This window comes from Tursiops truncatus, chromosome 10 (genome assembly GCF_011762595.2).
Source record: "Tursiops truncatus isolate mTurTru1 chromosome 10, mTurTru1.mat.Y, whole genome shotgun sequence".
Lineage (NCBI taxonomy): Eukaryota > Metazoa > Chordata > Mammalia > Artiodactyla > Delphinidae > Tursiops > Tursiops truncatus.
The window spans coordinates 24318517-24334045 of NC_047043.1; the positions used below are offsets into that span (position 1 = coordinate 24318517).

General features: G+C 44.0%; 1 protein-coding gene across 1 annotated transcript; it reads left to right on the plus strand.

Annotated features, from left to right (window-relative positions):
* The first annotated feature begins 223 nt into the window (after positions 1–223).
* On the plus strand, positions 224–14592 carry GCM1 (glial cells missing transcription factor 1). The gene is made up of 5 exons (XM_033863677.2): positions 224–298; positions 9118–9370; positions 10377–10489; positions 12120–12248; positions 13652–14592. The coding sequence occupies exons 1-5, from the start codon at positions 224–226 to the stop codon at positions 14384–14386; spliced, it is 1305 nt and encodes a 434-aa protein (XP_033719568.1). The 3' UTR covers positions 14387–14592.
* Positions 14593–15529: the final 937 nt, after the last annotated feature.

Below are 15529 nucleotides of genomic sequence, written 5' to 3' on the forward strand. Positions count from 1 at the left end.
AAATATCAATGAAACAGGCTTTTCTGGCAGACGAGCACTGATTTTTATCACTTTAATGGTCAGTATTACTGTCATTTATTTTTTAGTGTCAGAAGACAGTCTACTGGTCTAAACTGCCTGGGCGGACTAATCCAACTGTGTTAAGAGCCTTTGAGAGCAAAATTCTCAAGCACTCCTGAGGGCAGTTGGACAGACGGAAACCTGTGGGCGACCCGACTTTATCATGGAACTTGAGAACGTTGATTCTGAGGACAAAGAGACGTTAAGCTGGGATATTAATGACATGAAGCTGCCACAGGTATGTACTTGCTTTAACACCGGCTTCAGCATTTGGCTGTGAAGCCTTGACCGGTAACTTGCTAAGACCTGGAAGGAACTTGGTGAGGGTCCCAGCTGGGTAAACACTTCTCCTCCAGAGCTTCGGCTGGACATCTGACTGAGGACTTTTGAGAGGAGGTGCTAAGATCTATGAATTGAGCAAGCCCTTACCGACCAGACTCACCCGGTTACAGACAGAAGCAAAGAAAATGTTACTTCCCTTCTCTTTCAAAGTTGGCTTGGCTCACATGGCACCCGCCTGCTAGCTAGTAAAACAAAATCCACGCTAATGTGTTTGTCCATAGATCGACCCTCTGTAATGCACAGGCTCCCATACTACCTTATTTGCTATAGTCATGGGTTTAACCTAAATCTGTCACTGGAATGTCCCGGTGAGAGTGCTCTTCTAGACCTTTTGTAACTAGTACACAGTCCACAGACATGGGGCTCCTCTCCAACTACAGAGTGACTTTCATTTCATGTTTTCTTTGCTTTATCTTTGGCAGTTGACTTTTTTTTTTTTTTTTTTTGGCTGCCTCGGGTCTTAGGTGCGGCGCATTGCATGGGCTTTTCATTGTGGTGCGAGGGCTTCTCTCTAGTTGTGGCATGTGGGTTTTCTCTGAGTTGTGGTGCGAGGGCTCCAGAGCATGTGGATTGTGTAGTTTGCGGTACACAGGCTCTCTAGTTGAGGCTCGCGGGCTCAGTAGTTGTGGTGCGCGGGCTTAGTTGCCCCAAGACATGTGGGATCTTAGTTCCCTGACCAGGGATTGAACCCACAACCCGTGCATTGGAAGGCGGATTCCTTACCACTGGACCACCTGGGAAGTCCCAGCAATTGACATTTTAAACTCTTACGTTGGTGGAAAACATTAGTTGTTTTAATTTTTTTTTTTTTTTTTTTTTTTTTGGCCACGCCACATGGCATGTGGGATCTTAGTTCCCCAACCAGGGACTGAACCCCGGCAGTGAAAGCACCAAGTCCTAACCACTGGACTGACAGGGAATTCCCAACATTAGTTGTTTAAAACTGACTTTCTTGACCTCCCTTTTTGGCCTTTCTTCCAGTGAAGAATGTTTTCACTGGAAATTGTTGGGAAAGGTGGTTGGGAAAGCTAAGACTGGGAGACCACCAGTACCATCTAGTGAAAGGCCAAGCTCATCTGCCTGATTCTGGAGAACAAGAGATTTGAACTATCCCAAGCAGGGGAGAGGGAATGGAGATCCCACAGTCTTGATTTATAATCATTCCAGATTTCACTCTAATGAAGGCTTCCAGATCATTCCAAATTTCACTCTAGTGAAGTGTTTCTTTATAGATTTTTTTTTTTTTTTTTTTTTTTTTGCCAAGCCCTGTGGTATGCGGGATCTTATTTCTCTGACCAGGGATTGAACCTGTGCCCCCTGCTATGGAAGCGCAGTCTTAACTGCTGGACCACCAGGGAAGTCCCCCAAGTGTTTCTTCTGTTTCTTTTTATGTTTACCCTTAAATCTCCTCCCGTGTTATCTCTGGGTAGGTCTTAGAAAAGCTGGGAAGCACCAAGTATGCCCTACTTTCCATCCATTTAAGGATGGTTCAATACACTACAGCTAAATCATGCAAATATCTATTTTAAGGATTTATCTTTGTAGTTGCTTGTAATTGGTTTACAATAGTTGTAGCTGTTTTAGAGGAAACTTTAAGGTAAATTTTAATTACTCCTGGCTCAGGGACCCATATTCCTAATTCATGATTGCAGCTCTCAAATAGAGAAGATGGACATCCTCAAAAACAAGAGTTGAAGGAAGCAGGTACATAGATGATTTTGCAAAGTCACATCGTAGAGTAGGAGCTTTAATGGGGTCTAAGAACCCTCTGAAGTGACGGGCAACACTGTACTAACGTTTATTTTTTCTGGGACAGAGGATTCATATCTTTCATCAAATCTGTAGACAAAAGGAAGAAACACTTCCCTGGAGGGGATCTCAGGGCTCATAAAAGTTCATGTTCCAACATGAATTTTCCAAAACTCAAGCATTCTCAGCTATCCAAGACATTAAAATGAGACATTTACAATAAAAATACACATTCAACTTTGGAAGTGTATCATTTTTAGTTCGTAGAAAAAGTTTGATTGTTCGTGGAAATAGGTAAGTGCCCTTCAATTCGTTAAATATGCCAGGGAAATGATTAAAAGAGCAAAATATTCCTTAGTATTTTCTGAGCAGAGTCAAACTCTCCTTATCTGGGTTTATACTGGCTTTGGAATCGTATCAAGACCTAGTTGAGGTGAAAAATAAAAGGTCTTGGAAGGATTTCCAAGCACAGTAGATTTTACACTTCAAGAGTGTTTCTGAAGGCAGAGTGGTGTATGGTGAGAACAGGGCTAGGAGACCAAGTCCTGGCTTTGAATTCCAGTCCTGCCTCTTTTTATTTGTAGAATTTCACGGGGTGGTTTAGCTTTTCTGAGGCTCCCTTTCCTCTTCTGATAATGAAGTGCTTGCACTAAATAGTCTCTTACGGACCCTTTCAGTTCTAAGAGTCTAGGATTCGGTGACCTGAGATTTGGAAGACGGCCTGCACCCTAGAATGGGGGCCGGGTGCCAACCACAGGGCCTGGTACGTGTTAAACACAAACAACAAATACGAAATTCACGAATGATTGGCTCTATGGCTTATCTGTGTGACTCTAAACCAATCTATTTTCTTAAGTCTTCATTACCTCCTCTGTAAAATGAAAATAGTAATTCCTTAGATACCTTTCTTAAATGTCTAAGCTGTTTAGAACAAATGTGTTCCCAAAATGTGTTCTATAGTGTGTAAGTTACAAGGAATTTTAATGGATGCTGCGAAGGAAGAAAAGGACTAAGTTCAATGAAGTTAAGCCAATTTTTTTTTTGGCCACACTGTGCATCATGCAGGATCTTAATTCTGACCAGGGATCGAACCCATGCCCCCTGCAGTGGAAGCGCGGAGTCCTAACCACTGGACCGCCAGTTTCTCTACTGCCAACATGGTGCCTTTCTTATTGCACTGGCGGCTCTCCCAAGAGGAAGTTGTTGGTATTGTTGCCCTATCATAGTTTTGACTTCAGAGCCCTTTTTTCATGGAGCCCCTTGGGCAATGAGTGTGCCTCAGACCATCTGTTCGAGCATTAAAACATATGTTTTAAAGGATTACATCTATAATAACATGCACTGGCTTATTACTATTATACATTTCCCCAATTTCATTCTTTTTCCCACCCATACAAAGAATTTACAGTTTATTGTTCATATTTTTATATTCTTGCCAGGATTCCTGCAAATTCCTGTAGCTTGTAGACAAATTCCTTTCTTATTAATGCACCCCCCTGCTTCAAGTTTTGAGATGGTTACAAGAGTGCTCACTGCATCTTTTGGTCCTGGGAACTCCATAGCCCTTTGTACATCCCAGATAGATCACGATCTGTGGGTTAATTTTTGGCAACAGTGAACAATGACATCCTTATCAGGATAGCAGAGATTTTTGAGTGCCGGGGATGTGCCAGACACCACAGCAGGCTCAGGGATACAGGGGCCGTTAAGCTATGCTAACTTTCACGGAAGGGCTCATGATCTTCTGGGCCAGTGAAGCAATACCAGTGTCCAAACAGAGAATCGATGCTGTGTAGAAAAATGCCGGAGGCGCTGAAAGAGGACGTACGTAATTCAGCATGACTCAGGCATGGGGAGCAAGGCGTAACATCTGGCAAAAGTCTCTCTGGACACATACATTGTAAAAGGTGAGAGGATTAGGGCAGGTGAAGATAAGAAAATCCAGGCAGAGTAGAGCACTTTGAAGACTGTTCAAAGGCTACATATGGGGAAGCTGTGCACAGACAGCAAGGGGATCTGGGAGGCTACCGGCGTGAAAGGTGGTTTGGACGCAGGCTATCCTAAGATGATTCAGTTATTTTATTTTATTTTATTTTTAAAATTTTTTTAAAGCATTCTTTTTTTAAAAAAAATTTATTTAATTATTTGGCTGTCCCAGGTCTTAGTTGTGGCGCACGGGATCTTCAATCTTCTTTGCGGCATACAAACTCTTAGTTGCCGCATGTGGGATATAGTTCCTTGATCAGGGATCGAACCTGGGCCCCCTGCATTGGGAGCATGGACCCTTAGCCACTGGACCACCGGGGAAGTCCCAATTCAGTTTTGTTTTTTTTTTTTAAAGGCAGTGGGAAGCCGTTAGGCTTGTTGAGCTGGAAAGCATCATGATCAGATCTAGGGCTTGGATGGTCTCTTGCCCTCACTAAATCATCCCTCCGTGGATTTGTTTCATGTGTTCTTCTCCCTGCTTTAAGCTGCATGTATGTCTTTATAAACCTTCATTCACTCGTTTCTGATCACTTGTCTAGCTTCTGATTATTTTGATACCGCTTCTCCTTTATCCAGCCTCCACAGAGTCAGGCCAGAACTGCAGGCACTTAACTTACTCAAAACCATCATTGATAAAAGCAAAGAGTTACTCATGAAAAGTTAGAAATTAAAATAAACAGAAGATCTGAAAAGAAAAAAATGTTTTGTGGGGATTTGCTAAACAAGATTAAGAAATAATTATTCTTCCTTTTAAAAGTTTCCTCTCTAGTGCCTTAAACCTGGGAGCTTTTCAGAGTTCCTTATCATTCAGTTGACACCTGGGTTCCTTTGCATCACTGGAATCTGGGTTTTCTCATAGCTGCAAAGTCAAAAAATGTCAAAAAATGTCAAAAATCTCACTAAGTATCCAGGTCAAAAGACTGGTCATAAATAAATAGGCAAGAGAATATCTTGATGTAAGTACACTTACTCTTAAGTAGTTTTCTTGAGGTCATACTTTGTCAATCTTATTACTGCATTATTAATGGAACTGGAAAACTAGGGTACCAGTGGAGGAGCTGTTGAAAAAAAATGCTTAACAGACCTTGGAATGTAGAACGTTTTGCGGGCTTTAAAACAAACCTCAACAATGCTAAAATAATCAAAAACACAGAATGTGTTCTCCAACTACAATGGATGCAAACTAGAAATTAATAGCAAAAGGCAACAGGAAAATCTGTAGATACATGGAAACTAAACAATGTATTTCTAAATAATCCATCAAAGAGGAAACCTCAAAGGGAGATCAAAATATATATTAACCTGAGAGAGAGAAAAAAGACAGTGGAACTCATTTCTTCCTCCACAGGCAGGGAGTACTGGCTTTAACTGGAGTGTTTGAGCCGCTCTCACAGACACTGTCATTCCTCCTGGTTGGTGGAATCTATGCCACTGACCAGACTGAAGGGGCCCCTCACCTTTAAAACATGAAAATCTCAGCTTTCCTTCAAGTCCACCTCACCCTTTTCTCTGCTGCCCTGACAACTGTGCTTTGTATTTGAAGAATTCAAATCCACAGTCCAAATTGCTAAAGGTTCATAGTTTAACATTTTAACCTACATTTTTATTATTTCAGAAGATAAAATATTATGTTTTCTGTAGCATTTCTGTGGCAGAAGACAAGAGAGCACTGTTTAGAGCTTTAGGTCAGAAGGAAGAGAAGAGAAGCGGGTGGAGGAAGGAGACAGGCCTGCCTGCGGGGTTGCCTGAGGTCTTCTCCTCACCCCGGGCATTGAGTCTTGTCCAGCTCAGAATTACCAGGGAAGTCGGGGAGAGAGGGAAAGAACTGGAAAAAACAGCTCATTCAGCATCTTGGCCTGGCCAGGCCTCTTTCCTAGACACTCGACTGTAATTGCCCGATGGACCAGAGGGGACTCCTCCGGATGCCATCCCCCTTCTTCCTGCCCTTTTCGAGCAGCATTCCCTTCCCACGCTACAGGGCAGCAGCGGAGGGGCATTGTCACTGCTGAGAAAGGTCACTAACAAGATCTGCACCAATTAAGCTTTTGTTTTATAGGGGCTTGGATTCCTGTCGAGCATGAAGTGACCTCTCTGGGGGTCATCTCTGTCCTAAAAGCTGGTGGCCCTCACAATCATACTGGCTGGTGTGTGTGGCCCCAGACCCGACAGAGTAACAGCTAACACTGATGTGGAGCTTGCTGTGTGCCAGGCACTGGTTTTATTTTATTTTGTTTTTAGAAATTGAAGTATAGTTGATTTACAATGTAGTGTCTGGTATGCAGCAAAGTGATTCATATATATACATATATATATATATTCTTTTTCATATTCTTTTCCATTATGGTTTATTATAGGATATTGAATACAGTTCCCTATGCCAAACACTGTTTTTTTAAAAAATATTTATTTATTTAATTTATTTATTTAATTTATATTTTTGGCTGCGTCGGGTCTTAGTTGTGGCACGCGAGATCTTCGTTGAGGCACATGAGATCTTTCATTGCAGCACACGGGCTTCTCTCTAGTTGTAGTATGTGGGTTTTCTCTCTCTAGTTGCGGCACGCAGGCTCCAGGTTATGTGGGCTCTGTACTGCGGCACACGGGCTCTCTCACGGAGGCTCATCGTAGTTCCCCGACCAGGGATCTAACCCGCGTACCCTGCATTGGAAGACGGATCCTTTACCACTGGGCCACCAGGGAAGTCCCTGTTTTTGTTTTCTTTTCCACTATAGTTTATTACAAGATATTGAATATAGTCCCCTGTGATATACAGTAGGAGCTTGCTGTTTATCATATATATGGTAGTTTATATCTGCTAATCCCAAACTCCTAGTTTAGCCACCACCGCCCCCTTTGGTAACCATAAGTTTGTTTTCTATGTCTGTAAGTCTATTTCTGTTTTGTAAATAAGTTCATTTGTATCTTTTTTTTTTTTTTAGATTCCATGTATAGGTGATATCATATGGTATTTGCCTTTCTCTGACTTTCTTCACTTAGTATGATAATCTCTAGGTCCATCCTTGTTGCTGCAAATGACACTATTTCATTCTTTTTAATGGCTGAGTAATATTCCATTGCATAGATATACTACATCTCCTTCATCCATTCATCTGTCGATGGACACTTAGGTTGCTTCCATGTCTTGGCTGTTGTGAATAGCAGGCACTGTTTTGAATGCTCTGTGTGTGCTAACTCGTTCAGTCTTTCTTCACAGCATCCCTGCCAGGCAGGTGGTCCTGTGACCTCCATCTCACAGAGCAGGAAGTGGAGCCCTGAGAGGGAAGGAACTATTGTAAAGCCCTCACCCAGGGCCTTCACAGGCTGTGCTCTTACCAGGGGCTGGTAAGCTCTCTGTGAAGGGCCAGATAGGAACTATTTTAGGCTTTGTGGACCATACAGTCTCGGCTGCGACTACTGGACTCTGCCATGGTGTGTAAATGTATCCGCAGACAACACTTGAACGAACACGGCTGGGTTCCAATAAAACTTGATTTATGAAAACAGGCATTGGGCTGGATTAGGCCCATGGCCCTAGTTTTCAGACCACAACTCTTCGCTATTAACTAGTACTAACTCTCATGTACATAAGACCTCTCATTTCTATTTCCTCAGACCCACCTCAGTTCCCATGAAGTTCCGTAAAATGACAACTATCATTAATTATATAAAATTTACAGTTCACAGCACATCTGCTCTCCACAGTACTTTTGTGAAGCATGTTTTATCAATGTCCCCATTTTAGAGAATAGCAAAATTCAGCTTCAGAGACAGTCACCGGCCCCGAGTCTCACATTACAAAGTTCTTTGGCATGTTCTAAACTTGAAATCTAACTGAAGAGACACCGACTTCCCTGAGTAGCTTTTCCATCCTAATGATGTTTACTTTTTTTCCTTCTCAAACGTCTTGTCTTTCCTTTCTCATATCCTATGCTGTGTCTTCTTGTTGGGGAAGCAAAGCAGAGGCACCCTGATCTCTCTTCCTGGAGCTTCTAGAATCTTCTACCATAATCTTCTATAATCTTCTTGCTGAAAATGTTCTTATACTAAGGCTCTGGAAGCCACGGGGGTGGGCACAGCCTACATTTGACTACTGAGACCCCTTAATGATTCTCACCCTAAGAATCTGTCAAACGCCACATCCTTTTGAGCCACAACTTCAGTGACTAACATTTATTCTGAGCTCCCTCCAGGCTAGGTGCTGTGCTAAGTAATTTTTATATATTATCCTATTTAATTCTCAGACCCGCTTGAGGTGGGCAGGTCTAGTTAGTTATCTCTATTAGGCAGATAAAGAAACTGAGACACAGAAAGCTAAATAACTTATGCTATAAGGAGCGAGTATCCTGTGTCTCTGCCCACTCAAAGGAGAGTTTAGTTAGCTATTCATGGGCAGGGAATTGTGCCCGTCCTGGGCAAGAACACAGACGTTTCCAGTCAAAGTAAACTCTTCCTCACTCCTCTGCCCTGTTTGAGGCGCATGAACATGAGTGTAGAGCAAAGGGGAGAAAATCTCCACGGGGGACAAAGCGGCACTCCAGCCTTCCACCGCGCATCTCGGGTGGGTTCGTATAAACCCTCCGCTTTCCCAACAAGGTAACCACCGCCCGGTGGGAGACATTATCTCACTGCCCTGCCCCAGTGCTGTCCTCTTCATTGTGCAAGAGCACAGTCATGTTACTTCACCCTCCAACATTCTCAGTGAAACGGTCCTCACTCTTATCACCAAAGGCTAGAGAAACAGCGATCGGGGGAGAGGGGCGGCATCACAACTCACTCTGGTCCAGGGAGCAGATGTTGGGTGGACCCAGGAATCACGTGCTCGCGGCTGTGCTGCGTGTGCTCAGACCCTCACGGCGGAGTGAAATCCAGTTTGGTCTTTGCTAAAGGTCTCGTGCCCAGCTCTCGAGCGCCAAAAGCAGCTTTAAGCATAGTGCTGTTTTCCAGCTGAAACTATAATCATATTCTTTGTGTTTTCATCAGAATGTGAAAAAGACGGACTGGTTCCAGGAATGGCCAGATGCCTACGAGAAGCACATCTACAGCTCGGAGGACAGGAATGCGCAGCGGCACATGAGCAGCTGGGCCATGCGCAACACCAACAATCACAACTCCCGCATCCTCAAGAAGTCCTGCCTGGGCGTGGTGGTCTGCAGCCGCGACTGCCTCGTCGCTGAGGGCCGCAAGGTCTACCTGAGGCCTGCCATCTGCGACAAGGCCCGGCAGAAGCAGCAGAGTGAGTGGGGCTCCTGCCCCGAGGGGCCACGACGTCCGTCCCCGCACCTCCCAAGGGCCCATCCTTCGCACTGGAGGGTGGTGGAGACCAAGGCCGGTCCTTTAGGTTATCTTAAGGAAAGCCAGCCAGCTCCCTGGGCTCCGGTATCCGTGCCAAAGATCTGCCACGCCCAGGGCACCCACCATTAACCTCCCTCGGGTTAAGACGCCTGACTCGGGGCCTCTGTTAAAAGGAAGACACATCACTTAGGGAACTAACGTTAATTCACCAGCACACCCACCTAAAGTTTAAGAGAAAGCTGTGTATCACGCTTGCCACCTCACATCTTGGGGAGTGGGGTCCCCAAAATGATCTCAATGAGTGCTTTGATCTAGAGTGGAAGCCGGGACTGACTCTGAGGTTAGACTCAATTCCATGCCATTTAGGTTCATGCATAATCACATGCTGAGATAATTCTTCATTTTGTTTTTTATCATATTCATCAGATTGTGAAATAGATGCATTTGGCATTCCCTGTGCCTTGCCCGCTTCAGACCTCAAGTTACTTCATGTTCTTTCCTTGTAATTTGTTTTCAGAACTTGCTCTCAGGGCAGGATCTGGTATCAGTCATTTACACTTCAGTGGAAATTTAGTAGCTGCGTTCTCTCCGTCATGTGGTTTTGCTCCTTGACCCTTAGTTCTAACTGTGAAGTGAAAGAATTTTTTTCTGCTTCTCTACAAAGAATTTCAAGTATCAGTAAATAAGGAGGGAGGGATTTTTTTTTTTTTTTTTTTTTTGCTCAAAGGAGCTCTCCCCTCTGTAGGCAACTGCTTCCTCTACCACGTGTGAAAGTGACCTGCGCTGCTTTGGTGGTCTGGCCTCCTAGGCTCAGGGGTCATGGCCAGTGTACGAAAGCCTATAAAACTGTACCCAGGTGGATTCTCTGCCATCCAGGAATCTGAAATCGGCAGGGCCGCACAGACTTAGGTCACCTTCCTAAGTCGCCTTCCTCTGCTCCTTTGTAGGGAAACACTGTCCCAACTGCGATGGGCCCCTGAAGCTCGTTCCCTGCCGAGGCCACGGGGGCTTTCCTGTCACTAACTTCTGGAGGCACGACGGACGCTTCATATTTTTCCAGGTTGGATTTGAGTTAGAGATTCCATTTCTCTTTAATTCAGGAACTCTTCACAGAGCACCAGCAGGAGTTTCCTCCAGGAAATGCACAGGTGGAGGGGAGCCTGCACCCTTCCTGGGGGACCCTCTGGGCGAGCAAACGTCTGTACCCCAAACCTTGAGACAGGAGTCAGGGGCTGGAGGCCAGGACAGGGGTGGCTGCCCCTGCCTCAGGCTCCGAAGGGGATGCTGCGGTCGGTAATCTGCTTAGGCAAGCACTGGCCTTCCACAGACCCAGCTCTGTAAACGTGGACACATTGCTTTATGCCCCTAAGCCCCAGTTTTCTGTAAAATGTGTTAAGAAGTCCTCATGGGGGAGGTGGTAGAAACAGTGGCCTCTGAGAGTTGGACTGCCTGGGTTTGAGTCCGTGCTAAACCTGTCTCTGAAAAGAAAATATTCTGATGTGTAGGGTTTGCCAGTTTCTGGGATATAACAATTCCCATCATGGCTGATATCAAGCCGGTTTTTTTTGTTTGTTTGTTTGAAAAGCTAATTATTTTACTATATATTCTTTCATACTACTTATACGATCATAAGATTGAACATGGAGTTTCATGGCAAAGCACGTTAAAAATTAATATTGAAGGTAAAAGAGAATAGAAGATATTAAGCTTGACAGAGGTTCTCTGGAAAGATTTCTTTGGTAGAAGTGTGCAAGATGAGCTGAAATTTTCTTTCCCTTCTTTCCTCTTGGTTAATTCGGTTTCTTCATCAAATATATATTTTTTAATTTTAATTTTATTGGAGTATAGTTGATTTACAATGTTGTGTTAGTTTCAGGTGTACAGCAAAGTGTCAAGCTGTTTTTACAACCAGCTCACGAATTCCTGAATGGCCAACAGTTGGCTTTCCGCCTGGCTGGCTCTGGCACACTTTGAATCCTAGCTCCCGCACGTACTAGGGGAGGTTTCCCAGGTGGTATAACCCCTCCATGCCTCCTGAGAAGGATGATAATGGTATAGCCCTCACAGCCTTGCGCCGAAGGTTCAGGGAGAATTATGTAATCAGCATTACTTGTCATCACTATGAATGTGACTTGGCCAGGCTGGGGAGAGACACCACGCAAGGAGGGAGCATCATCAGCAAAGGCAGGTGGGCAAGCAGGAGCGTGCCTGGGGGGCTTGGGAGCATCTTAAAAGGATGCTCCACCGAGGGGGAAAGGGCGGGTGCTGGGATGAATTGGGAGATATATATACCTCCATATACATATCTCCCATATATATTGACATATATACACTATTTTTTATACTATTGATACTATGTATAAAGTAGATAACTAATTAGAACCTATTGTATAGCACAGGGAAATCTACTCAATGCCCTGCGGTGACCTCAATGGGAAGGAAATCCAGAAAAGTGGGAATATATATATATACATATAGCTGATTCACTTTGCTGTACAGTAGAAACTAACACAACATTGTAAAGCCGCTATACTCCAATAAAAATTAATTAAAACAAAAAAAAGCTTGCTCCAATCTTGTGTTAGTAGTCAACTGCAGCAATACCCAGTCCGATGGCAGGGCGCAGGATAAAGCTTTACGCACCGTGAAGCGCATCTAGTTATTTATTTCACTGCTTCGTCTCCTCTAAGTCCAAGGGAGAGCATGACCATCCAAAGCCAGAAACCAAACTGGAAGCCGAGGCCAGAAGAGCAATGAAGAAAGCACACTCCGCGTCGTCCTCTGTCTCCTCGAAGATGAAGCAGGGCCCGCAGATAAAGGTAACCTTGCCCCATGCAGCTTCAAAACGTGCGACGACTTGCCACCCCTGTGGTGGCGGCAGTAGATTTCCCTGTCCCTTACCTTCGAATGAAGCCGAAAATCACATACCTTCAGGCTCACCTGTGAGTCAGCCTCTGCCAAAGAAACTGAATCTGCGGGTTTCCTCTTCATTTCTACCATCTTCGTAGCACGCCCTCAACTGTAAAGTCCATAGCATTTCAGAATCGTCTTCCCTACTACAATTAAAAAGAGACTCGAATTACTACTTAACCTATGTTTGGCTCTCTGTATTTCTGATAGAACCGAAATGAAATGATCTGCACAAAACATGAGCCTCGTGCTTTTTCATTCTTCCCTAAAGCGGATGATTTCCTCAGCGCACTCCACCAAGGTGAAATAACCAGGCAGCTTCTGAAAGCAGTGCTCATCCAGGGATGTGGGGCTGGAGGCTTCTTCCCGCAGTCAAACTGTGATGTGACGCTCATGGCTTTATGGGTGTCATTCTGTAGGTTTGTGGGTTTGTCTGCTTAATAGTGTTACTAATTCCTATACTTTTTCTACTGTCCAATGTTCCACATTTCAGGAGGACAGAAATGAAGCCAGTCCATCCCTGGAGGCTCTAAAGTACCTTAAGAAAACAAATTGTAATTTGAGTCTTTTGTAGGGAAATAGGAGCCCCTGAATCCCAATGACTGGTCTTATCCCATCTCCCAGCCCTGGGAGAAGTTGAAGGGTATTTCCTCCCACTCACCCTACCTGGTCACAGTCTTTCCAACCCCATCGGTCGATAGCTTTACATAAATAAGAGGATAACTTAATTCTCAACCAGATTCTTCCCTTGCGATTAACTGGAGGACAATTTACTTTCTCCATTGGTAAAAATAAGTCGACCACCTCGTATTCCAGAGATCTACAATTTAACAAAATGAGTTCAAAGTCTCTTGAGAAAAGAAATAAGCCCTGGTCTCATGGAATCCACACAGCACTAAAAAATAGAAAAGTCAAGGAGGGAAATGTGGTTCCCCTGAGAGTTATACTGAGGATAAGGTAAAGCTTTGAAGATAAAGTTTGATTTTTCTTAAATAGCCCCTTACAAGTTTCTCACAGAGTCAGTTAGGATATCAGACTTGCGTTTGCGGGGAAACATTTTAAACACACTCCTGTCTGAGTAAAGGGCAATTCGGCCCTTCCTGGTTGGTCAGATTCCAAACAGAAATGGCAGCAGCCTTTAGTTCTTCCAGGCCTTGGGTGCTTGTGCAAAGCCCTGCGTGTGTTTGTGCTTCAAGTATGCAAGGAATGAAGAAAATTTGCAGAGCACTTATTTGTGCAGGGTCACTCGTGGGTGCCTGGAGTAGTTAGGTCAGTTTAACTTATTAACATGAGTTTTCTCTTTCCTTTCCAGCCTCTTCCAGGTGAAACACAAAGTTGGGAAAGTTTAACTTGGTCTTTCCAGGAAGGTGTCCAATTGCCTGGTAGTTACAGTGGACATTTAATAGGTAACGCTCCCCAGCCGAAGGCACTGAATGATGGCTCGTCCTTCTCTGAGAGTTATGGTCTGGGGAGAACCTCTGACCCCAGAGAGCCCACTCCCACCTTGGGCCCCACTCAGCTCTACGAGAAATGCAATTTGTCCAATAGTCGGGTCTCCAGCAGCCAGGACCTGCTTCAGCCTCCTGTCTCTGGAGTCTTCTCTGATTACAGTGATCTGCAAACGTGGAATAAGAATGTTGCTTTGGGGAGAAATCCTTCCAATGACAACAGTTGTCCCAGTTACCCTTTTCCTCTGACCAGCTGGCCTTACGACTTCTCCCCTTCCCAGAGCTCTTCAGAACCCTTTCTCCAGCAGATTCCCATGGAACCACCAGCACCCAAAACTAGCTTTCACCCCTTCTGGCCAAATCAAGGGGGTGAACTTTATGAAGAGAAGGTGCATGTGGATTTTAACAGCTACCACCCTTCCACCACTTGCCATTCACCTCAGGAAGACCCCTTTCTCCTCACCTACACCTCTCAGCCCCATCATCAATATTCTCTGCCTGGCAAGAGCAGCAAATGGGATTTTGACGAAGAAATGAGGTACATGGGTTTGGATCACTGCAACAACGAAATGCTTCTAAACCTCTGTCCTTTAAGATGATCCAAATCGGGAGACTTGTGCACTGCTGGTGGAAATATCATTTCGTGCAGCCTCTGCGGCAAACTGTATGGAGGTGCCTCAAAAAATTAAAAGTAGAACTACCATATGAGCCAGCAATCCCACTTCTAGGTATATATCTGAAGGAAATGAAATCACTATCGCGAAGAGTTATCTGTGCCACCATGTTCATTGCAGCATTATTTACAATAGCCAAGACATGGAAACAACCTAAGACAGATGAATGGATAAAGACAATGTGGTGTGTATATATACACACAATGAAATACTATTGAGCCATAAAAAAACAGGAATCACGTCATTTACAACAACATGGATGGACCTTGAGGGCATTATGCTAAGTGAAATAAATCAGAGAAGGAAAGACAAATACTGTATGAACTCGTTTACACGTGGAAAATTTAAAAACCCGAATTCATAGAAATAGAGATCAGATTTGTGGTTGCCAGAGGTGGAGGGTGATGGGTGGGAGAACTGGGTGAAAGTGATCAAAAGGTAGAAACTTCCAGTTTTAGATAAATAAGTTCTGGAGATGTAATGTACAGCGTGGTGACTATGGTTAACAACACCGTATTGTATATTTGAAAGTTAAGAAGAGAATGGATCTTAAAAGTTCTCATTACAAGGAAAAAAATATAACTGTGTGGCGATGGATATCAACCACTTGTTGTGGTAAACATTTTGCACTATATACATATATCAGGCCATTATGTTTTACACCTTAAACTTATACAAGGTTATATGTCAGTGATATCTCAATAAAATTATATCTCAGTAAAACCGGGGGAGAAAAATGACCGAAATCTTTTCTAGCCACTTAAAAAGCTGTTTTGGGAAATGGCTGAAAGAATTTCTTTAGGAAATGGTTTTCAAAAGGTAACCACAGATAAATCAGAATCATGACAACGATCAGAAGGCAAGACTTCTCTCTTCACACAAGTGATCTGTTGGCCTGTCCTCCTCCTTTCTAGTACTATAGGGGTACTAGAAGTACTAGAGTACTCCTCAGGAGTACTAGAATATTGGAATACTCCTTGGGAGTACTAGAGTACTCCTCAGGAGTGCTAGAGTACTAGGACAGTTTTCAGGAGTGCTAGAGTACTCCTCAGGGAGAATTGAAAATTT

What these genes read in the sequence shown, in the direction of transcription:
- GCM1 (XM_033863677.2), top strand. Translation starts at nt 224, where the DNA reads ATGGAACTTGAGAACGTTGATTCTGAGGACAAAGAGACGTTAAGCTGG. An exon ending in ATGACATGAAGCTGCCACAG is followed by an intron (nt 299 to 9,117) that starts GTATGTACTTGC and finishes TGTTTTCATCAG; the next exon opens with AATGTGAAAAAGACGGACTG. An exon ending in AGCAGGGCCCGCAGATAAAG is followed by an intron (nt 12,249 to 13,651) that starts GTAACCTTGCCC and finishes TTTCCTTTCCAG; the next exon opens with CCTCTTCCAGGTGAAACACA.